Source organism: Anomaloglossus baeobatrachus, chromosome 4 (genome assembly GCF_048569485.1).
Source record: "Anomaloglossus baeobatrachus isolate aAnoBae1 chromosome 4, aAnoBae1.hap1, whole genome shotgun sequence".
NCBI lineage: Eukaryota > Metazoa > Chordata > Amphibia > Anura > Aromobatidae > Anomaloglossus > Anomaloglossus baeobatrachus.
The window spans coordinates 374,927,183-374,951,864 of NC_134356.1; the positions used below are offsets into that span (position 1 = coordinate 374,927,183).

At 47.4% G+C, this 24,682-nt stretch overlaps 1 protein-coding gene across 2 annotated transcripts in view; it reads left to right on the forward strand.

The window, feature by feature from the left end:
* PTPN12 (protein tyrosine phosphatase non-receptor type 12) overlaps window positions 1-24,682 on the forward strand; it is a 101,153-nt gene that overhangs the window by 74,137 nt on the left and 2,334 nt on the right. For both annotated transcript variants that reach the window (XM_075342576.1, XM_075342577.1), the window contains 2 exons: window positions 7,765-8,702; window positions 17,467-17,559. In XM_075342576.1, the coding sequence (XP_075198691.1) occupies window positions 7,765-8,702; window positions 17,467-17,559 (1,031 nt within the window). The remainder of the gene's footprint in view (window positions 1-7,764; window positions 8,703-17,466; window positions 17,560-24,682) is intronic.

Genomic DNA, 24,682 nt, shown 5'->3' on the forward strand with positions numbered 1-24,682 from the left:
ATAGACAGGCCAGAGTTAAATTTGCTGAAAAACACCTCATGAAGCCAGCTCAGTTCTGGAAAAGTATTCTATGGACAGATGAGACAAAGATCAACCTGTACCAGAATGATGGGAAGAAGAAAGTTTGGAGAAGAAAGGGAACGGCACATGATCCAAGGCACACCACATCCTCTGTAAAACATGGTGGAGGCAACGTGATGGCATGGGCATGCATGGCTTTCAATGGCACTGGGTCACTTGTGTTTATTGATGACATAACAGCAGACAAGAGTAGCCGGATGAATTCTGAAGTGTACCGGGATATACTTTCAGCCCAGATTCAGCCAAATGCCGCAAAGTTGATCGGACGGCGCTTCATAGTACAGATGGACAATGACCCCAAGCATACAGCCAAAGCTCATGAGTGCAAAAAAGTGGAACATTCTGCAATGGCCAAGTCAATCACCAGATCTTAACCCAATTGAGCATGCATTTCACTTGCTCAAATCCTGACTTAAGACTGAAAGACCCACAAACAAGCAAGACCTGAAGGCTGCGGCTTTAAAGGCCTGGCAAAGCATTAAGAAGGAGGAAACCCAGCGTTTGGTGATGTCCATGGGTTCCAGACTTAAGGCAGTGATTGCCTCCAAAGGATTCGCAACAAAATATTGGAAAGAAAAATATTTTGTCTGGGTTTGGTTTATTTGTCCAATTACTTTTGACCTCCTAAAATGTGGAGTGTTTGTAAAGAAATGTGTACAATTCCTACAATTTCTATCAGATATTTTTGTTCAAACCTTCAAATTAAACGTTACAATCTGCACTTGAATTCTGTTGTAAAGGTTTCATTTCAAATCCAATGTGGTGGCATGCAGAGCCCAACTCGCGAAAATTGTGTCACTGTCCAAATATTTCTGGACCTAACTGTATAGGGGCCATGGGCAGCACACATGGGGGCCATATCAAACACAGGGGAGGTGTACCATTTATAGGGGCCATGGGCAGCACAGGGGGACGTGTCCCAGCACAAGGGGGCTATATTCAATATAAGGGGGCCATATCCAGATAAAGGGGGGCTAATTTTAGGATGGGGGGCTATGAGGGACATATACCCTATATGATTTGTTAGACGGACACTGGCATTATAAGATGGACCCCATTTAACATTAAAAAAAAAATTCTCTTTTCCTTCACCAAATTTGGGTGTGCGTCTTATAATCAGGTGCGTCTTATAAAGCGAAAAATAAGGTAAGTCGTACAGAAATGTTTAAGCAAATATTATAACTTTTTTTATACTGTTAGTAATTGTGTTTGCAGAACAGTCCTACGACTCTGATCAGCATATTCTGCCTATAACTGCTTATTTTAGCGAGTCATGGTCCTTTATCTGTTATGAAGAATAGGCCATGTATTCCATGGCTGTGCCAGTGGATTATCACACTCCTGTTATGAATGCCACAATGTTTCTATTTTGGCGTCCTGGAAGAAAGTGAAGTGTTGTCTATTTCTGGCGTAAGTGCTGCATTCCACAGGCTTGGCACCAAAGCTGTTTGATGTTTAAACCCCACGCTCTTAAGACTTGAGGGTTTTTCTTTGGGCTTTTGCCAGGAAGCTTCCAAAGTGTTGTTGAATTCAGTTCTTTGTACCAAGCTACAATTGTACTTGCATCGCTGCTGTCATTCTACAAGAAATGCTTTCGTTATTACGTACTATTGTATCTTATTTGAATACATATATCCTTTCACTTAACCTGCAGCAACAGATGACAAGCTGCTACTTTATTAGCTTGTACTTTTACTGATGGAGTTTGTTACTAGGAAGCAACTGAAAGAATCCTATGCCTTGTGGGAAATTGCCTGAAAAGTGGATCTGAAGTTTTGTCACAGCTGCACGTGGGCAAATGCCATTTACACATGAAACATGGTTATTGATGGAATTAGATTTTACATATGGAAATAACTATTGTTTAGAGGTTAATATCTAGAGGAATGCTGAGGCTATTATATACAGGTTGAATGACAATTTCTCTAGGGGCAAATGAGGAATAACGTTTGGAACTCCATTCTAAGTCTGAACTGGGTGCAAAAAACCTAAATAAACATCACTATATGGAGATAAGGTATGCACACCAGTGACTATGCAAGGGGAATACATGTAATAGCAGAAACTGCTGTGTGAATAGTGACATGAAAAATTCAATAGCTATATGTAAGAATGGCGTTCCAAATGTTATTCCTTATTTGTTAGTAGTTTTTCGTTTGTGAACCCACCCCACTCACACCTCTTGCCAATCCACATGATACGTATACCGTATTTTTCGCTTTATAAGATGCACTTTTGTTCCCCCAAATTTTGGTGGAAAGTAGGGGGTGCGTCTTATAATCCGAATATACGGGGGTGGGGGTGGGTGTGTATATGTATGTATATGTATATGTGTATATATGTGTATATATTATATATGTGTGTATATATATATTATATATGTGTATACATATATATGTATATATATATATTATATATGTGTGTGTGTATATATATATATATATAATATATATATATATATATATATATATAATATATATATATATATATATATATATATATATATTTATTATATATGTATATTATATATGTATATTATATATGTGTATATATATATTATATATGTATGTGTATATATGTATATGTATATATGTATATGTATATATGTATATGTATATATATATATATATATATATATATATATATATATATATATATATATATATATATATATATATATATATATATATATATATATATATATAATATGACAACGCGGCGGGCATAGAAGTCAGTGACAGCGCTGACGTCAGCAGTACAGGAGAAGATCACAGCAGGTAATGATCTCATCTATCCTCCCGACAGCAGCGCTCGGCATCCCATGCAGTGACCTGGGCTATTGATCTTAGCTCAGGTCACTGCATTGCTCTCCCAGCCAATGGGGAACATTCTGTTCTTCATTGACTGGGACAGCGACTATGGTATGGATCGCCATGGGACCCCCCCCCCTTATTGGATTACGCCAGACGTGGAATTGATTCTTTTCAATAAATTGGTGAAAGAGGGAATGTTTTGGGGAGTGTTTTTTCAAATAAAACTTTTTTTGTTTCTTACTGACTGGGGTGTTGATGTCGGGTATCTGATAGACGCCTGACCTCACCAACCCCGGGGCTTGATGCCAGGTGACATTACACATCTGGCATCAACCGCATATATTACCTCGTTTGCCAACGCACCAGGGCAACGGGATGAGTTGGGGCGAAGCGCCAGGATTGGCACGTCTAATGGATGCGCCACTTCTGGGGCGGCTGCGGCCTGCTATTTTTAGGCTGGAGTGTGTCCAATAACAGTGGACCTCCCTAGTCTGAGAATACCAGACCACAGCTGTCCGCTTTACCTCTGCTGGTGATGCAATTTGGGAATTTGGGGGGGACCCCACGTTTTTTGTTTTAAATTATTTATTTAATGTAAAATAACAGCGTGGGGTGCCCTCTGTTTTGGATTTCCAGCCAAGGTGAAGCTGCCAGCTGTGGTTTGCAGGCTGCAGCCCTCTGCTTTACCCTAGCTGGCTACAAAAGATGGGGGGACCTCATGTCGTTTTTTTTTTTTGTTTTTTTTTTTAAATTATTTATTTATTTTATGGCTAAATACAAGGCTAAGCACCCTTTAGTGCCACATGAAAGTCACTAAAGGGTGCCAGCTTAGAAAATGCAGGGAGGTGGGACATTATATAGGTCTTTCTCATCTATCTATTCATCTATCCATCTTTCTCTCTATCCATTATCTGTCTATCGATTATCTATATTATTTATTGCAAAACCGTAGGGACCAACCTGCGATAAATCCGCATGCGTTTTTACCGCGGATTTTTCCGCAGGTGCGGAAATCTTCAACTCCCAGAAGTTTCTCAAGAAATTTTCTTGAGAAAAATCACTTTTCTAGTGCGCACATAGCCTTAGTATTTTTATCTCGAAAATGGAACGAGATAGAGAAAAAAAGTGAATTACAAAGTTGTAAGGCATCATCAATTCAATACGAATCAACACCTGGAAAGAAGTCCAAAGGGGTCAGGTCAGGTGAGCGTGGAGACACTCCACGCAGTCACCATACCCAATGACTTGTAGGAAGGTCTCCATGAAGTATCGCTTCACGTCCGCAGCCTTGTGAGTTTTACACGTTCTAATCATAGCATTTCTGTATGCAAGCTGTCGATTCGTATTGAAATGATGATGCCCTACAACTTTGTATTTCACTTTTCTCTCTACCTCGTTCCGTTTTTGAGATAAAAATGCTAACTCCGTTGTTTTCCTCCAGGTGGCGCTATAGGTGGTTTCATTGCGTAGCGCATGGCTACTTTACTATACCTAGACACCACTTCTATGCCTATACCTGCTGCCGTTCTCCAGTTAATGGCGGTGGATAGGATATGGGTGGACACACTATAGATCACTTTAGTTATCTTTGGAGTATCAATTTCTTGCGAACAAGTTAATCTGAAAATGTTTTCCCTGTGAATGCAACACATGATTTGATAATATGCCGCCCTGTCATTTCTTTTGTCGCGCGATCACCACCTTGCCATAAATTTGGGTACTGTAGGAACCCTGATATCAGATGCCAAATGGAGGTAATGCTAAACGCATAGTGAAAGTGGCTATTTATGACCTTTCTTAAAACTTAAATTGAATTAAGGCTGTAATTATTATTATTATTATTATTATTATTATTATTATTATTTCTTTATTTATAGAGCATCATTAATTCCATGGTGCTGTACATGAGAAGGGGTTACATACAGAATACATATACAAGTTACAGTACACAGACTAGTACAGAGGGAAGAGGGGCCTGCCCTTGCGGGCTTACATTCTATAGGAGTTTGGGGAGGAGACAGTAGGTGGGGTGTAGATCGGGCGGCAGCTCCGCTCGGTGGTCGGGCGGCAGCTCCGCTCGGTGGTGAAGCAGTGAGGTCATTGTAGATTATAGGCATTTCTGAACAGATGAGTTTTCAGGTTCCGTTTGAAGCTTGCGAGGGTAGCAGTCTGATGTGTTGAAGCAGCGAGTTCCAGGAGACTGGGGATGCTTGGGAGAAGTCTTGGAGTCCGGTTGTGTGAGGAGCGAAGGAGCAAGGATTAGAGGAGATCTTGGGAGGACCGGAGGTGACGTGTTGGAGTGTAGTGGGAGATTAGTTCAGAGAGATACGGAGCAGACAGATTATGGTCAGCTTTGTCGGTCAGTGATAGTAGTTTGAATTGGATACGGTGGAAGATTGGGAGCCAGTGGAGGGACTTGCAGAGAGGAAAAGCGGGGTGGTATTGAGGAGAGAGGTGGATCAGTCGGGCAGCAGAATTAAGGATGGACTGGAGAGAGGTGAGCGTGTTAGCAGGGAGGTCACAGAGGAGGATGTTACAGTAATCGAGGCGGGAGATTATGAGGGCATGCACTAGCATTTTTGTAGATTGCGAATTGAGGAAAGGACGGATTCTGGAAATATTTTTGAGTTGAAGACTGCAGGAGGTGGTGAGGGATTAGATGTGTGGTATGAAGGACAAGGCAGTCAAAGGTCACTCCGAGGCAGCGAACTTTGGGTACTGTCGAGAGCATGGTGTTATTTATTGTAATAGATCAGGTGAAGGCTGTAGGCGAGATGGAGGAAAGATGATTAGTTCAGTTTTGGCCACATTGAGCTTTAGGAAGAGAGCGGAGAAAAAGGAGGATATAGCAGATAGACACTTCGGGATTCTGGACAGCAGAGATGTGACATCTGGGCCAGAGAGGAAGATCGAAGTGTCATCGGCATATAGGTGGTACTGGAAGCCATGGGACTTTGAGTTGTCCTAGGCCAAATGTGTAGATAGAAAACAGTAAGGGCCCCAGGACAGAGCGTTGAGAGACGCCAACAGAGAAATGGCGGGATGAAGAGGTTGTGTGGGAGACACTAACAGTGCAGTTGGAAAGGTATGAAGAGATCCAAGAGAGGGCAAGATCTGACACCAAGGGTAGAGAGGATTTGTAATAGGAGGGAGTGGTCGACAGTATCAAAGGCTGAGGACAGGTCTAGAAGTAGGAGTATGGAGAAGTGCTTGTTAGCTTTGGCAGTAAGTCATTTGTGATTTTAGTCAGGGCAGTTTCGGTAGAATGATGAGGATGGAAGCCGGACTGTAGGTTGTCAAAGAGAAAGTTAGATGAGAGGTGGGAGGAAAGTTCAGCATGGACATGCTGTTCTAGGAGTTTTGAGGCGAACGGGAGTAGTAATATGGGGCGATAGCTGTTAGAGGTTGGATCGAGGGAAGGTTTCTTTAGGATAGGTGTGACTGTTCCATGTTTAAAGGCAGAGGGGAAGGTGCCGGTCGTTAGAGATAAGTTGAAAAGATGGGTTAAGGCTGAAATAAGGATAGTGGTGAGGTTGGGGAGGAGATGGGATGGGGTCAAGTGCACAGGTAGTAAGGTGCGCTTTTGAGAGAAGACGTGCAAGCTCTCCTTCGGTGATGGTGGGGAGGAAGTTTATGGGGGAGGGGCAGTGGTCAGTTATATGAAGGGGTTGTGGTGACTGAGCAGAGAAGACATGACTTATTTGGTTGATTTTTTTTCTTTGAAATAAGTGGCAATATGTAGTGTTCTGTTGTCTCTGAAGATGTATGTAGTTTCATAATTGCTAGATTTCCCATATGGTCACCAGAAGAGTCAAAATCGAGGAGCCATGCTTCAGATAAGAGCAACGCCAAACCATTTGGAAATTGTATTGGAAATTTGAGAGAGTGAGTGTGTCCTACAATGACTAATGGTTTCCCATCTCATTCCCCTGACTTGGCCCTTCCTTCTGTGGAGGAACCCTAAATGATGTATGAGTAAACCAAACTCCATTGGCTGCACTACGAAAAGAATGTGCAATGTCATGTAGAGCAATCCCGGAAGACGCTGTTACTAAAGTTGTTCATGCAGTAGTTTGCCGAAATCCCAAGTGTCTGAATCTTTATGGTGACCACTTTGAGCACCCAATGTGATTGCAGAAGTCAACCATCACATACAGCTACCCTTTTTTGTTTGTAGAAATCTGGTAATACAGCATTCTTGCAAATATATGTTTCATGTGTTTTGGGCCACCCTATAGATCAGTCTGTTCAGCTTCTACTGCTCTATAATATTCTGCTAGAAGATCAGACTGTAAATGGCTCTCTTGTAAGCTGGTATTACTTGTAGCAGTTTAGATATGTACATCTTTGCAGAAATCAAGGAGCAGATTGCCTAAGAAGGAAGAGCTAAGAGTAGTGAGGGGCTGTGTAGGGCAGTGGCAACCCAAATTAATCAAGTCTCCGGCTTGCAGTGCCTTGAAGAAAACTGTAAGTAGGGGCAGATCTATAAAAACATCCAGCCCAAACCATATTTCTGTGGTGGAGAAGCATCTATAGTACCATAGTGGTAGTGCACTGGAGAAACGGGCATTAGGTGCCACAGAATACGAAGGATAATGAGGAAGGAGTGTAGAACTGAGGAGGTTAATGGTGCCTTCATATTCAGAGTAATATGAAAGACTGGATACTGAATGATCATTGAAAAATGATTGTGGATGAGGCAGGATCCTGTTCAAATAGCCATTTTCTCCAATTTTTTTTTTTTTTTGTGTGTGAATGGTTTTCCTATTGAGAAATGTTTGCACATGTACGTTACGAGAATAAAGCGGACCATGTTAGTTTATACAAAGTAGTTTCACAAGTATGTAATAAAATGCATTTAATTTTGCAGTTGCCTTGTAGAAGGAGATGTTAAGGAAGAAATATTGCAACCACCAGAGCCTCACCCTGTTCCACCAATTCTGACACCCTCTCCGCCTTCTGCTTACCCAACTGTGACTACAGTGTGGCAAGACAGTGGTCGTTATCATCCAAAACCAGTTTTGCATATAGTATCCTCAGAAAATACGACAGACATGAATGAGAACTATAAGTCGTCGGGTGATGCAATGGAAAAAGGAGAATCCACTGTTGAGAAGAAGATAGAACGTAAACTAAGTATAGAAATAAAGAAAGTACCTCTTCAAGAAAGTCCTAAAAGTTTTGAGACCACTACAGGTCTCCAAAGAGGACTTGGCTTTAAAATTAAATCTGCTTCATCTTATGCAATTGACCAATTGCCTAAAACTCAAGTGTCTAGTTCTTTGGAGTCTCTGTCATTAATATCATCCAATCCTTGTGTTGACTGTCGAAGTTCAATATCTACTAAATCTTTAGAAGATGTGCCGCTTGGGAGAAGCTCTGATCCCCTAACAAGACCAGACAATCTTCCACTTGAAAAAGGACTTTCCGCTTCCTCTACTGTGGGAAAAGAGCACATGGCGTGTAAAAATGTGTCTTCCTCTGCTGATAAACATTTAGACATGTGTCATTCTGATAGTAAGACTTTACTAAATAGCAATGTTCTGGCTTCCCAAGCAGGAAGTCATATTGACCTCAAGAACACTCCTGCACTTCAGGCCCCCTTATCTTTTACCAATCCTCTTCACTCTGATGATTCCGACATGGAGGAGGGAAATTCATATGGGTCTATGGAAAAAAATTTGTCTAATATATCAACCGCAAGTGCCACTGTTTCTGCAGCATCTGAAAACCCATCAACTAGAAAAGTATTGTCCATGTCAATTGCCAGGCATGAATCTTCTGTGAAACGCTCCAGTTCTGAAAAAGGTAAAACTGCCTAGATTTTAGTGTCTGTTCACTTCTGTTCTATTGTCTTCATTTTCATAGGAAAAATAGTGCTACATGCAATGTTATTCATATAGAAAATGGCCATGTGCTACAAAAGCTTTTACCGAGCATTCAATACAAAAGTGAACGTAGCGTTTCCTAATGCTTTGTCAGTTGTAGTAGATCCACACATCCTGTGTGGTAATGTACACGTTAATAGAAGGCAGACTGTTAAACTTTCAGGTTTTGAAAGACTATTTACCACATAATCAAAAAATATTGCTCAAGAAGTTCAAAGGCAAATTATTTAATATATATTTTTTCCCCAAAATGTATATTCTTGTCATATTTAAATGACCAAACTTTCTGTTGTATTTTAGTGCAAAATTATTCCTAAAAGCAGGCATCTAAACATAGAGATAATGTTTTTTATGGTATATTTTTGCTGCAAATGATTTACACAGAAATGCTGCATTGAAACCAACAGCAATAAATACTGCGGTTGATTTTATAAAATAAAAAAAAAAAAAAATGCATTACAAGGAGAATAGTACTTACGAAGTCTCCCTCGCAGCTGTCACACTGCTTCCGGGTTCGCTCATTAGCTTTTATGCATATTGACTGCTTTCCCCGCCCACCATCTGTTACAGCATCTGTGATAGGTTGTAGTCACACTGCCAGCGTGTCAGCGTCTGTGATTGGTTGTGGAGTGTAAAAAATAATTCGAAAAAAAAAAAAAAAAAAATGGCACAGGGTCCCCCTTATTTTGATACCCAGCATAGATAAAGCAGACGGCTAGAGACCTGCAGCCTCCAGCTTTGTGCATTATCTTGGCTGTGTATCGAAATATGTGGGACTCCATGCTGCTTATTTTTAATTATTTAAATAATTAAAAAACACGGCTTGCGGTTTACCCACCCCTCAAGATAAAGACGACAGCTGGGGGCTGTTATTCTCAGGCTGGAGAGGGTCATGATTATTGGGCCTTCCCAAGGCAAAAAATAGCAGCCTGCAACCGCCCTGGAATTGTCATTTTTATTAGATGCGCTAATTTCGGCACTTTACCTAACTCCTCTCAATCACCCTGAAGCTGTGGCAATTGTGGTAATATAAGGGGTTATTCACAGTTGTGATTTGTCAAAACATCACAGTGGTCATCAAGCCCAAGGTTAGTAATGGGGAAGGGGTCTATGAGCCCCCCATGACTAACCCTGTAAGTCAAAAGGAATAAAGACAAAACACACAGAAAAATCCTTTATTTAAAAAAAAAACCAAAGCCACCCTATCTCCAATTTATTAACCACCAAAATGCCCCTACGGGTCTGATAAAATCCAGACTAGGTCCCACGACAATCCATCCAGACACTGCTACATCTGAGGTCGCATTAGAAAACGTGACCGCTGACTGTGGCTTCAGGGACACACTGAGCCACAGCTGTGAGTAGTGTCACCACTGATTTTAGCTGGCGTCACAGCTGGGGTTTGCACGGTACGCCTCAGGTGAACTGACCTCTGGTGAACTCAGTGACCTCCCTTCAGGTGAAGTTATTGAATTCCATACTGGATTAGGTAATGTGAGCACATTGAGTAATTGGGTGCATACATTTCTGCACCAAATCTACATCTCTTGGCAAAAAAAACCACATCAAAATGCAAAAATTGCCTAATCCAGCATTGAGTTCATTGACTTCACCTGAAGTCACAGCTGAGGTTCCAACGGTACCCCAGGTGTGACCTCAGCTGAACTGACCTCTGGTGAACTCATTGACCTCACTTCAGCTGTCATTAAAGGGAACCTGTCGCGTACAATATGCGTTATGACCTACAAGCAGCAGCATCTGTGGCCTAATAACCCCTTCCTACCCATCCCTGTTTTGTAATAATGTGTATTATGAATGTAAAAAAAACCCAAAACATTTTATTGCTTACATGTTGCCTATGTAAGGCTGTGTGCGCACGTTGCGTTTTTTCATGCGTTTACGCAGCGTTTTAAACTGCAGCGTAAATGCATGCGTTGTGCTTCCCCAGCTAAGTCTGAGAATCAACAAATTCCTTGCGCACGTTGATTTTTCAAACTCCGCGATTTGGATGCCAAATATTTGACAAAATCGATGCGTTTAAAAAAACAGCATGTCAATTCTTTTGTGCGTTTTGGTTGCATTTTCCACCCATTGAAATTGATGTCTGTCGGCTTCTCCCTCTCTTCCATACTCACCGATCACCGGCGCAGCACTGCACAGCTGTCACACTGCTCCAGCGGCTTCTCCAGATTTTGAAAATGCCAGCCTCTCATTAGTCCATCTCCTATTCACTGCTTCCACCGGCGCCTATGATTGGTTGCATTCAGACGCGCCCCCACGCTGAGTGACCACTATCTCGCTGCAACCAATCACAGCTGCCGGTGGGCGGGTCTATATTGTGCAGTTAAATAAATACATACATTAAAAAAAAAAGTGTGGTTCCCCCCCCCCCCCACTCCAATTTTGATACTCAGCTAAGGTAAAGCCACACTGCTGAAGGCTGGTATTCTCAGGATGGGGAGCCCTACGTTATGGGGAGCCCCCCAGGCCTAAAAATATTAGCCAGCAGCTGCCCGGAATTGCCGCATTTATTAGATGCGACAGTCCCGGGACTCTACCCAGCTCATTCCGAATTGCCCTGGTGCGGTGACAATAGGGTTAATAAGGAGTTAATGGCAGCCCATAGCTGCCACTAAGTCCTAAGTTAATCATAGCAGGCGTCTGAGACACCGTCCATGATTAACCTGTAAGATAAAGGATTTTTTGGGAGTGTTTTATTTTCTTTATTTGGAATAAAAGACAAAAAAAAATTCACCCTCTTTCACCACTTTTAATTAATTCACAAACAGCCCTCCAGGTCCGATGTAATCCACACGAGGTCCCACAATGCTTTCAGATTTGGTACATCGGAAGCTGACAGCGAGCAGCCACAGACCACGACCGCTCTGTCAGCTCCACGCAGCAAGTGAAGTGAGTCGCGCTATCAGCGATGACGTCGCTCAGGTTACTCACGGCCACCGCTGGATCCTCCAACTGTGACAGCAAGTCGCCCAAGTGACTAAAGTGATCAGCGGTGTCGTCACTCAGGTGATTTGCGGTGTCGGGTGGAGGACTGTAGCTGGCCACTGGTAACCTGTGTGACTGCACCGCTAATCGCGTGGCTCACTTCAGTCACTCAGGGGATTTGCGGTCACCAGTGAGTCCTTCACACACACAGCCACGCAATAACAATGAAGTCGGGTGAAGTCCATCAGAGTTCATTCTGATCGCGCGGCTCTGTCTCGCATCCAGCCATGCTCTATGGGGATGTAGCAGGGCAGAGGGGGAACGCACTGTCAAAAATGCATCCAAAATGGATGCGTTTTGGATTCTTTTTTTTTTTTTTGTCAAACTGTGCGTTTACAGTTGTCAAAACGCTGCAGTTTATTTGTCAAGTCAGAACGCAGTGTGCGCACAATAGCCTAAATAGGATAGGCTCTAGTCCCCTGGGCTTGCCATCGGTCTGTGGGTGTATGCATGCTTTCCGTGGTATCACACCCCTGTGGGCGTGATGCCATAGATTTACATTAGCGACGTCACAGTCAGCTCAATCAGATCCCGTGCTTGCGCATTTACCATTCCCGCAGCTTTCTTATACGAGTGCTTGCTTCTCTGCTTCAGACGCGCACTGCGCATGATCAGAAGAGTCCTGCGGTTGCGGTCATGCGCAGAGCGCGTCTGAAGCTGGCAAGTAAACAGCCAAGACAGTGCATGACCGGAACTGCAGGAGTCTTCTGAGCATCCGCAGTGCGCGTCTGAAGCCGAGAGCAAGCACCCGGATAAGAACGCTGCGGGAATGGTAAGTGCACACTTGGGACTCCAAGGAGCGACGGGGACGTTGCTCATGTAAATCCATGGTATCACGCCCACAGGGGCGTGATACCATGGAAAACATGCAAAAGCCCACAGGGCGTTATGACACCCGGGGGGCTAGAGCCCCTGCTCATTTACATACGGAACACATTAATAAAACATATTTTTATACATTCATAATACACACTATTACAATACAGGGATGGGTAGAAAGGGGTTACTAGGCCACACATCACTCTGCTTCTAGGTTAGAACACATAAGGGACCTGACAGGTTCCCTTTAAGCAATTATTTTACCCTGATTTCTTCCGTACCAGGGCAATCTGGAAGAACCAGGTAAAGCGCCGGACTTTGCGCACCTAATGGGTGCAACAATTCCAGGGCTGTGGGCTGCTATTTTTAGGCTGGTGGGGGGCCCAATAGCCATGGGCCTCCCCAGCCTGAGAATACTAGCCCCCAACTATCTGCTTTATCTTGGCTGGCTATCAAAGTCGGGGGGGGGGGGGGGAAAGGAGGTGCATGCTTTTTTATATATATATATATATATATATATATATATATATATATATATATATATATATATATATATATATATATATATATATATATATATATATATATATATATATATATATATATATATATATTATTGTGATAATGCCATGCATAGAGTATAAGTATAAAGTTTACTTGGTCTTTAACCCCTTCACGACCATGGACGGAAAGATCCGTCCTTGTGCCCTGGGCCTTAACGACCAAGGACGGATCTTTCCGTCATGGCGGAATCGCGGCACCGGAGCCTCCGGTGACTGCGATCGGTTAACATAAACCGCAGATTCGGGGAGGAGGGGACCTGTTCCTGACCTTAGGAGGGGTGGTGCCTCCTCCCCGGACCTACGGAGGCTGTGATTGGCTGACGAACGCCGCTCAACCAATCACAGCCACTGTAATGTTCCAGCCATTTAAAATGACTGAAACATTGAATTCCAGCCCTGGCCAGTGCAGCTGTAGCACTGGCCATTGGCTGGAGCTGGGTGACCTCACTGGATCACCCTCCCCCAGCTCCACTGCTCTGATTGGAGAGATCGGTCTTGTGACCGATTTCTCCAATCACAGTGGACCTGTTGCCGGTGACCGCCCCCGTCATCGTCCCTGCAGCACGCCAGCACACAGTGAGTGTACACAGTGCAATGGCAGGGCGACAAGCTCCGGTCCCATGCTGTTCTGAGACCGGAGCATGGGACCCGGAAGTTGCCGCGCTGCCATTGCACTGTATGAAAAGCGTCCCGATCCGCCGCCGCCGCTGCCCACCGCGATCTGTCACCTGTCTCCCCGATCTCCTGCCCGCACCCTCACCCCCACACCTCCCGATCCGCTGCCGCCCTCCATCTGCCACAGTGCCACCGCTCCCCCCAATCTGCTGCCCGGCCCCTCACCTCCGTGCAGCAGATCGGAGGGAGCGGTGGCACTGTGACAGATGGAGGAGGACAGGGATCGTGCACCCTGTCCTCCTCCATCTGTCATAGTGCCACCGCTCCCTCCGATCTGCTGCCCGGCCCCTCCCCCTCGTGATCGGTGCTCGCCCCCTCCCCTCCGTGATGTGCTGCTTCGCCCCCTCCCCTTCCCTCCCCTCCGTGATGTGCTGCTCGCCTCCTCCCCTCCCCTCCCCTCCGTGATGTGCTGCTCGCCCCCTCCCCTCCCCTCCGTGATGTGCTGCTCGCTCCCTCCCCTCCGTGATTGTCTGCTCGCTCCCTCCCCTTCCCTCCCCTCCATGATGTGCTGCTCGCTCCCTCCCCTCCCCTCCGTGATGTGCTGCTCGCCCCCTCCCCTCCGTGATGTGCTGCTCGCCCCCTCCCCTCCCCTCCGTGATGTGCTGCTCGCCCCCTCCCCTCCCCTCCGTGATGGCTGCTCGCTCCCTCCCCTCCCCTCCGTGATGTGCTGCTCGCTCCCTCCCCTCCGTGATGTGCTGCTCGCTCCCTCCCCTCCCCTCCGTGATGTGCTGCTCGCCCCCTCCCCTCCCCTCCGTGATGTGCTGCTCGCTCCCTCCCCTCCCCTCCCCTCCGTGATGTGCTGCTCGCCCCCTCCCCTCTCCTCCGTGATGTGCTGCTCGCCCCCTCCCCTCCCCTCCGTGATGTGCTGCTCGCTCCCTGCCCTCCCCTCCGTGATGTGCTGCTCGCTCCCTCCCCTCCCCTCCCCTCCGTGATGTGCTGCTCGCCCCCTCCCCTCCCCTCCGTGATGTGCTGCTCGCCCCCTCCCCTCCGTGATGTGCTGCTCGCTCCCCCCACCTCTCACCCCCGTGGTCAGCTACCCGCCCCCTCCCCTGTCACCGCCGTGATGTGCGCTCCCTCCCCTGTCACCGCCGTGATGTGCGCTCCCTCCCCTGTCACCGCCGTGATGTGCGCTCCCTCCCCTGTCACCGCCGTGATGTGCGCTCCCTCCCCTGTCACCGCCGTGATGTGCGCTCCCTCCCCTGTCACCGCCGTGATGTGCGCTCCCTCCCCTGTCACCGCCGTGATGTGCGCTCCCTCCCCTGTCACCGCCGTGATGTGCGCTCCCTCCCCCTGTCACCGCCGTGATGTGCTCTCCCTCCCCCTGTCACCGCCGTGATGTGCTCTCCCTCCCCTGTCACCGCCGTGATCTGTGCTCCCTCCTCTGTCACCCCCGTGATCTGTGCTCCCTCCTCTGTCACCCCCGTGATCTGTGCTCCCTCCTCTGTCACCCCCGTGATCTGTGCTCCCTCCTCTGTCACCCCCGTGATCTGTGCTCCCTCACCTGTCACCCCCGTGATCTGTGCTCCCTCACCTGTCACCCCCCGTGATCTGTGCTCCCTCACCTGTCACCCCCGTGATCTGTGCTCCCTCACCTGTCACCCCCGTGATCTGTGCTCCCTCACCTGTCACCCCCGTGATCTGTGCTCCCTCACCTGTCACCCCCGTGATCTGCTGTCCGCTCTCCCTCACCTCTCACCCCCGTGATCTGTGCTCTGCTCACCTGTCTCCTCTGTGATCTGTGCTCTGCTCACCTGTCTCCTCCGTGATCTGCGCTGCGCTCCCTCCCCCACCTCTCACCCTCCCCGATCTGCTGCCTCCTTCATCTCCTGTGATCCAGCTGCCTAGATCCATCCTGTAGGGTAACTATCCCCAATCTCACCTCCCACTCCCCTTCCCACCCATCCCCTCCCACCCGCCCCCTCCCCCCTTCCCACCCATCCCCCCCACCCGCCCCCTCCCCCCATCCTCTGCCGCTCCTGCATCCACTGCGCCCTCTCCCATCCGCCCCCACCCTATCCCAGCCGCCGTCTCACAATCACAGATGCTCCCTTTATATGCCGCTGCCCCCCCATCTGCTGCCGCCCCATCTGCCGCCCCCCCCCCCCCCCCATCTTCCGCTGTTTTTTTTTTTCTATGCCATGGGGGTCTAGTTTCCAAAATGGGGTCACATGTGAGGGAGCTCCACTGTTTCGGCACCTCAGGGGGTCTCCAAACAGCATGGAATACGCTAATTGTCCCAGACAATTTTGCGTTTGAAACGTCAAATGACGCTCCTTGCCTTCCGAGCCCTGCTGTGCGCCCAAACAATTGATTTCCACCACATATGAGGTATCTGCGTACTCAGGAGAAATTGCACAATACATTTTATGCTGCAATTTTTCCTGATACCCTTGTGAAAAAAAAAGCTACCTGGTTGAAGTAACAATTTTGTGGTAAAAAAGGGTTTTTTTATTTTCACGGCTCAACTCTATTAACTTTTGTGAAACCCCCAGAGGCTCAAAGTGCTCAATAAACATCTAGATAAATTCCATGAGGGGTCTAGTTTCCAAAATGGGGTCACATGTGGGGGAGCTCCACTGTTTCGGCACCTCAGGGGCTCTCCAAACGCAACATGGTGAGGATAAAGATTCCAGCTAATTTTCTGTTCAAAAAAGTCAAATGGCGCTCCTTCCCTTCCGAGTCCTGCCGTGCGCCCAAACAGTGGTTTTTCGCCACATATGAGGTATCTGCGTGTTCAGTAGAAATTGCCCAACAAATTTTGGGGGTTCATTTAATCCTGCTACCCTTGTGAATATGCAATATTTGAGGCTAAATTAACATTTTTGTTGCAAAAAGTTAAATGTTCATTTTTTCCTTCCACATTGCTTTAGTTACTGTGAAGCACCTGAAGGGTTAATAACCTTCTTGAATGTGGTTTTGAGTAGCCTGAGGGGTGCCGTTTTTGGAATGGTGTCACTTTTGGGTGTTCTGTGTCATGTAGACCTTTCAAAATCGCTTCAAATGTGATGTGGTCCCTAAAAAAAGTGGCTTTGTAAATTTTGTTGTAAAAATGAGAAATTGCTCATAAACTTTGAACCCCTATAACTTCCTTAAATTTTTTTTTTTTTTTCCCAAAATTGTTCTGATGTAAAATAGACATGTGGGAAATGTTATTTATTAATTATTTTGTGTCATATGTCTCGTTGGTTTTAGAGCATAAAAATTCAAAGTTTGAAAATTACAAAATTTTCTAAATTTTCGCGAAATTTCCGTTTTTTTCACAAAGAAATTCAAAAAATATCGGCCTAAATTTACCACTAACATAAAGCCCAATATGTCACGAAAAAACAATCTCAGAATCACCGGGATCTGCTGAAGCGTTCCAGAGTTATAACCTCATAAAGTGACACTGGTCAAAATTGCAAAAAATGGCCTGGTCTTTAGGGTCAAAATAGGCTTGGGGCTGAAGGGGTTAAATTCTTTTTTTTTTTTTTTTGGTGGGTAGTGGGTTAATTTTTAAGAACGCACCTGTGTACCCATATGGTCATAGTGTAAGAACTTTTAAACCATGAAGGAAATAAATAAATAAAAATAGGAAAAAAAAAAATTTACATGGATCTAATTGATATTTGTACATTTCAGGTCCTCTGTCAAATACTACTCCAGAAGCTGTGCACGAAAAGAGCATGGGTATAAAAGATCAACCAATGGCTCCACTGAACAGTGCAGTGGAAGGTATGTTCGCCTTGTCTGTCAGTATAGCAAAGTAATACGGGGTCAGCTACCCTTCCTCTTACAGAATGTCTTCACTGTGTTGTAACGTTACTTACTAAGCAAAGCACTCTACAGTACAACACAGTGCGGTTTTACAAAACTACATTAACGTGGCTGAAATTTCTATCTGGTGAATGGCTATAGGGAAAATTGGCTCATCTGTCTGAGCACCTGCAGCCCATTTCTTGGGGTATAAAATTCTGATGAGAGGTTCTCTATAAACACAAACTAATGCCGTGTGTGTGTGTGTGTGTGTGTGTGTGTGTGTGTGTGTGTGTGCAGTATATCACAAAAGTGAGTACCCCTCAAATTTTTGTAAATTGTATTACATCTTTTAATGGGACAACACTAGTCAGTGTACAGCTTGTATAACAGTGTAAATATGGTGTGCCTGCTAAATAACTCAACCCACAGCCATTAATATCCAAACCGCTGGTAACAAAAGTGAGTACACGCCTAAGTGAAAATGACAAAATTGTGCCCAATTAGCCATTTTCTCTCCTCAGGGTCATGTGAATCAATTTACATGGTCTCAGGCGTGAATGGGGAGCAGGTGTGTTAAATTTGGGTTAACACACACACGCACGTACGTACGTACGTACGTACGTACGTACGTACGTACGTACGTCACTGGAAGTTGAAGACTGCACCTAATGGAAATGAACTCTCTAAGGAGCTGAAAAAAAGAATTGTTGTGCTGCATAAAGATGGCCTAGGCTATAAGAATGCCAGCATCCTGAGCCAAGACAGCTTCCACTCAGAACAGGCCTCGCCATGGACGACCAAAGAAGTTGATTGCATGTGCAACAGCTTCATATCCAGAGGTTGTCTTCTCCATATAGATGTACGAGGGCTGACAACATTGCTGTAGAGGTTAAAGAGTTGGAGGTTCAGCCAGTTGGTGCTCAGACTATACACCGCACATTGCATCAAATTTGTCTGAATGGCTGTCGCCCCAGAAGGAAGCTTCTTCCAAAGATGATACACAGGAAAGCCCGCTAACTGTTTACTGAAGACAAGCAGACTAAGAACATGGATTACTGGAACTGTGGTCTGATGAGACCAAGATAAACTTATTTGGTTCAGTTGGTGTCAAGTGTGAGTGGTAGCAACCACGTGAGGAATACAAAGACAAGTGTGTCTAACCTACAATCAAGCATGGTGGTGGGAGTGTCATGGTTTGTGGCCGCATAAGTACTGCCGGTGGTGGGGAGCTACGGTTCATTGAGGGAATCATGAATACCAACACGTACTGTGACATACTGAAGTGGAGTATGATCCCCTCCCTTCAGAAACTGGGCCGCAGGACAGTATTCCAACATAACAATCCCAAACACTTCCAAGACTACCACTACCTTGCTAAAGAAACTGAGGATAGAGGTGCTGGAATGGTCAAGCATGTCTCCAGACCTAAACAATATTGAGCACCTGTGGGGCACACTCAAACTGAAGGATCGCAAGGTCTCTAACATGCACCAGCTCCTTTATGGAGGAGTGGATTAGGATTCTAGTGGCTCCTGTGAAGTTGTAGTGATCTCCATGCCCAGGAGAGTTAAGGCATTACTTGGAAAAAAAAAAAATCATGGCCTCACAAAATATTAACACTTTCACCTAGGGGTGTACTCTTTTTTTTTTTTTTTTTCTTTTTTGCCAGCAGTTTAGTCATTAATGGTTGTGTTGAGTTATTTAGAGGGCACATCATATTTACTGTTATAAAATCTGTACACTGACTACTTGATATTGTATCAAATATATATCATATATATCGTATGCAGTGCTGCTCACCTTTACACCTTTAATTTTTCATAGACTGTACAATATCTTCAGAAATGAAGTTATATCAGGATTTTTTAATTAGTGGTCCAAAGTAATATAGCAATAAAATATTGTCAACTTGCATGTTGACATTTTCAAAGAAGAAACAGAATAAATTGCATGTGCAGCAGTAAAGGCCCCCCTAATTAATACTTGGTTGCACTTCTCAGCTGGTATTCTCCTCCTCTCTCCCTTTGCATTTTGTTCAAGCTCTTGAATATTTGCAGGGTTCTTTTCTTTGTCGCTCCTTATTGGGAGACCCAGACAATTGGGTGTATAGCTTATGCCTCCGGAGGCCACACAAAGTATTACACTAAAAGTGTAAAGCCCCTCCCCTTCAGCCTATACACACCCCGTGCTGCCACGGGCTCATCAGTTTTTATGCTTTGTGCGAAGGAGGTCAGACATGCACGCATAGCTCCACAGCTTAGTCAGCAGCAGCTGCTGACTATGTCGGATGGAAGAAAAGAGGGCCCATAACAGGGCCCCCAGCATGCTCCCTTCTCACCCCACTCTTGTCGGCGGTGTTGTTAAGGTTGAGGTATCCATTGCGGGTACGGAGGCTGGAGCCCACATGCTGCTTTCCTTCCCCATCCCTCAATTAGGGCTCTGGGTGAAGTGGGATCTTTTCGGTCTCCAGGCACAGGAGACCGTGCTCCATCCACAGCTCCTGAGGACCATGCTGGATAGGAGCCGAGTATCGTTCAGGGACATGGCCCTGCTACTTTGAGGTACTCTGTGTCCCCGTGGGGACCGCGCACAGCAACACTCCAGCATTGCTGGGTGTGCTAGTGCACCGGGGACCGCAGCGCTGACTACGTTTGTGCCATTACACACTTCAGCGTCGCTGAGTGTGTTCGTGTAGGGGGACTGCCGCGCTGACCGCCGCTGCCATGGTTATCACTACGGCGTGGCTGGGACTGTTAGTGCGCCGGGGACTTCCGCGCCGACCGCGCTTATACGGCGGCCGCGCTTATAACTCGAGTCCCCGGCTTTTGCGGCCTAGTCTCGTTTTCTTCCCGCCCCTAGCCCTGCCAGTCAGGGGAAGGGCGGGACGCTGTACAGGACGGCAGCACTGAGGGCTGGAGCATGCTTTGCATACTCCACCCCCCTCACTCTGCACAGTGGGACACCAGTTCCCGCACTTTTCTGGGTCACGCCCACGGCTCCCTCCTCTCCTCAGGACGCCGGCAGCCATTCCTGTCAGCTCTGCTAACGCTGGAGAGGAGAGACAAGCTCAGGGAGACCCAGGCAGGATTTCTGGTGCCCACTCAACCGCTTTGCGAAGGCGGTAAGCAGCACCTGTGGTGCTGGCCCCACTGGTGCAGAAGTGTACTTATAGATTACATGATTATAGACTATACTTTACACTGTATGGTGCGCTGTTGATTTTTGTCTATATACCCTCCTGTATTGCTCAGAGGAGACAACAGCATGTCGTCCACAAATAGCAAGGGTGCCAAAGCACAGACTTACTATGCTGCCTGTGCAGCATGTACGGCTATACTGCCGGCAGGTTCCACTGACCCTCATTGTGTGCAATGCTCGGCCCCTGTGGCACTTTCTCAGCCGGAGCCTCTGCTAAGGGCGGCCCAGGGAGAACCACCTGTTAACACTGTCCAGGTGACAGGGACGGAGTTTGCAGTTTTTACTGAAAGACTTTCTGAGACTATGGCTAAGATATTAGAAGCCTTGCAGTCCAGGCCGGCATCTCAAGCCAGGGGCACTGTGGAATCATTGCCCCCTGGTCCCCCTCAGTTGGAACAACAATGTCCTCCCGGGGTGTCTCATGGATCCCAGGGTGAGGTCTCTGACACGGACCGCAGCCCCAGACCGATTAAGCGAGCTCGCTATGATATCCCCTCGACATCATCACAATGTTCAGGGTCTCAGCGAGAGGACTCTCTGTATGATGAAGCGGAGGTAGCTGATCAGGATTCTGATCCTGAAGCCGCTCTCAACCTTGATACTCCTGATGGGGACGCCATAGTGAATGATCTTATTGCGTCCATCAATGAAATGTTGGATATTTCTCCCTCAGCTCCTCCAGTGGAGGAGTCAGCTTCTCAGCAGGAGAAATTCCGTTTCAGGTTTCCCAAGCGTACAAAGAGTATGTTTCTGGACCACTCTGACTTCAGAGAGGCAGTCCAGAAACACCGAGCTTGTCCAGATAAGCATTTTTCCAAGCGCCTTAAGGATACACGTTACCCTTTCCCCCCTGACGTGGTCAAGGGCTGGACTCAGTGTCCCAAGGTGGATCCTCCAATCTCCAGACTTGCGGCTAGATCCATAGTTGCAGTGGAAGATGGAGCTTCACTCAAGGATGCCACTGACAGACAGATGGAGCTCTGGTTGAAATCCATCTATGAAGCTATCGGCGCGTCTTTTGCTCCAGCATTCGCAGCCGTATGGGCACTCCAAGCTATCTCAGCTGGTCAGGCGCAAATTGACGCACTCACACGTACGTCTGCGCCGCAGGTGGCGTCTATAACCTCTCAAACGTCGGCATTTGCGTCCTACGCTATTAATGCTGTCCTGGACTCTGCGAGCCGTACGGCGGTTGCAGCCGACAATTCGGTGGCAATACGCAGGGCCTTGTGGCTGCGGGAATGGAAGGCAGATTCGGCTTCCAAAAAGTGCTTAACTGGATTGCCATTTTCTGGCAACCGTTTGTTTGGTGAGAGATTGGATGAAATCATCAAACAATCCAAGGGAAAGGAAACATCCTTACCCCAGGCCAAACCAAAAACACCCCAACAGAGGAGGCGACAGTCGAGGTTTCGGTCCTTACGGGGTGCGGGCAGGTCCCAATTCTCCTCGTCCAAAAGGCCTCAGAAGGATCAGAGGAACTCCGACGCATGGCGGTCTAAATCACGCCCTAAAAAGACCGCCGGAGGTGCCGCTACTAAGGCGGCTTCCTCATGACTTACGGCCTCCTCACACCGCATCCTCGGTCGGTGGCAGGCTCTCCCGCTTTTGCGACACCTGGCTGCCACAAGTAAAAGACCGTTGGGTGAGAGACATTTTGTCTCACGGTTACAGGATAGAGTTCAGCTCTCGTCCTCCGTCTCGATTCTTCAGAACATCTCCGCCTCCCGAGCGAGCCGAGGCTCTTCTGCAGGCGGTGGGCATTCTGAAGGCAGAAGGAGTGGTGGTCCCGGTTCCTCTTCAGCAACAGGGCCACGGTTTCTACTCCAACCTGTTTGTGGTTCCAAAGAAGGACGGGTCTTTCCGTCCTGTTTTGGACCTAAAACTGCTCAACAAACACGTAAGGACCAGGCGGTTCCGGATGGAATCCCTCCGCTCCGTCATCGCCTCAATGTCCCAAGGAGATTTCCTAGCATCGATCGATATCAAGGATGCTTATCTCCACGTACCAATTGCTCCAGAGCATCAGCGCTTCTTGCGCTTCGCCATAGGAGACGAACACCTTCAGTTGGCGGCACTGCCGTTCGGCCTGGCGACAGCCCCAAGGGTTTTCACCAAGGTCATGGCTACAGTAGTTGCGGTCCTCCACTCTCAGGGTCACTCAGTGATACCTTACTTAGACGATCTGCTGGTCAAGGCACCCTCTCAAGAGGCATGCCAACACAGCCTCAACGTTACTCTGGAGATTCTCCAGAGTTTCGGGTGGATCATCAATTTTCCAAAGTCAAATCTGACACCGGTCCAATCGCTGACATATCTTGGCATGGAGTTTCATACTCTTCCAGCGATAGTGAAGCTTCCGCTGGACAAACAGCGTTCACTACAGACAGGGGTGCAATCTCTCCTTCAAGGTCGGTCACACCCCTTGAGGCGCCTCATGCACTTCCTGGGGAAGATGGTGGCAGCAATGGAAGCAGTCCCTTTCGCGCAGTTTCACCTGCGTCCACTTCAATGGGACATCCTACGCAAGTGGGACAGGATGCCGACGTCCCTATACAGGAACGTTTCCCTCTCTCAGGCAACCAAAGCTTCCCTTCGGTGGTGGCTTCTTCCCACTTCATTATCGAAGGGGAAATCCTTCCTACCCCCATCCTGGGCGGTGGTCACGACGGACGCGAGTCTGTCAGGGTGGGGAGCAGTTTTTCTCCACCACAGGGCTCAGGGTACGTGGACTCAGCAAGAGTCCTCACTTCAGATCAATGTTCTGGAGATCAGGGCAGTGTATCTTGCCCTAAAAGCGTTCCAGCAGTGGCTGGAAGGCAAGCAGATCCGAATTCAGTCGGACAACTCCACAGCGGTGGCTTACATCAACCACCAAGGTGGGACACGCAGTCGGCAAGCCTTCCAGGAAGTCCGGCGGATTCTGCTGTGGGTGGAAGCCACAGCATCCACCATATCCGCAGTTCACATCCCGGGCGTAGAAAACTGGGAAGCAGACTTTCTCAGTCGCCAGGGCATGGACGCAGGGGAATGGTCCCTTCACCCGGACGTGTTTCAGGAGATCTGTTGCCGCTGGGGGATGCCGGACGTCGACCTAATGGCGTCACGGCACAACAACAAGGTCCCAACATTCATGGCTCGATCTCAAGATCACAGAGCTCTGGCGGCAGACGCCTTAGTTCAGGATTGGTCGCAGTTTCGGCTTCCTTATGTGTTTCCTCCTCTGGCACTGTTGCCCAGAGTGTTACGCAAGATCAGGGCCGACTGCCGCCGCGTCATCCTCGTCGCTCCAGACTGGCCGAGGAGGTCGTGGTACCCGGATCTGTGGCATCTCACGGTCGGCCAACCGTGGGCACTGCCAGACCGACCAGATTTGCTGTCTCAAGGGCCGTTTTTCCATCTGAATTCTGCGGCCCTCAACCTGACTGTGTGGCCATTGAGTCCTGGATCCTAGCGTCTTCAGGATTATCTCAAGAGGTCATTGCCACTATGAGACAGGCTAGGAAACCTACGTCCGCCAAGATCTACATTTCTCGAACGGCGCCCCTGCGCCGCTCGGATGCACTCTTTGTCCTTGTCGCTGGTCGGCGTAAAGGGACACAAGCTTCCAAGTCAACCCTGGCTCGGTGGATCAAGGAACCAATTCTCGAAGCTTACCGTTCCTCGGGGCTTCCGGTTCCCTCAGGACTGAAGGCCCATTCTACCAGGGCCGTGGGAGCGTCCTGGGCCTGGCGACACCAGGCTACGGCTCAGCAGGTATGTCAGGCAGCTACCTGGTCGAGCCTGCACACTTTCACGAAACACTATCAGGTGCATACCTATGCTTCGGCAGATGCCAGCCTAGGTAGGCGAGTCCTTCAGGCGGCAGTTGCCCACCTGTAGGACGGAGCCGTTACGGCTC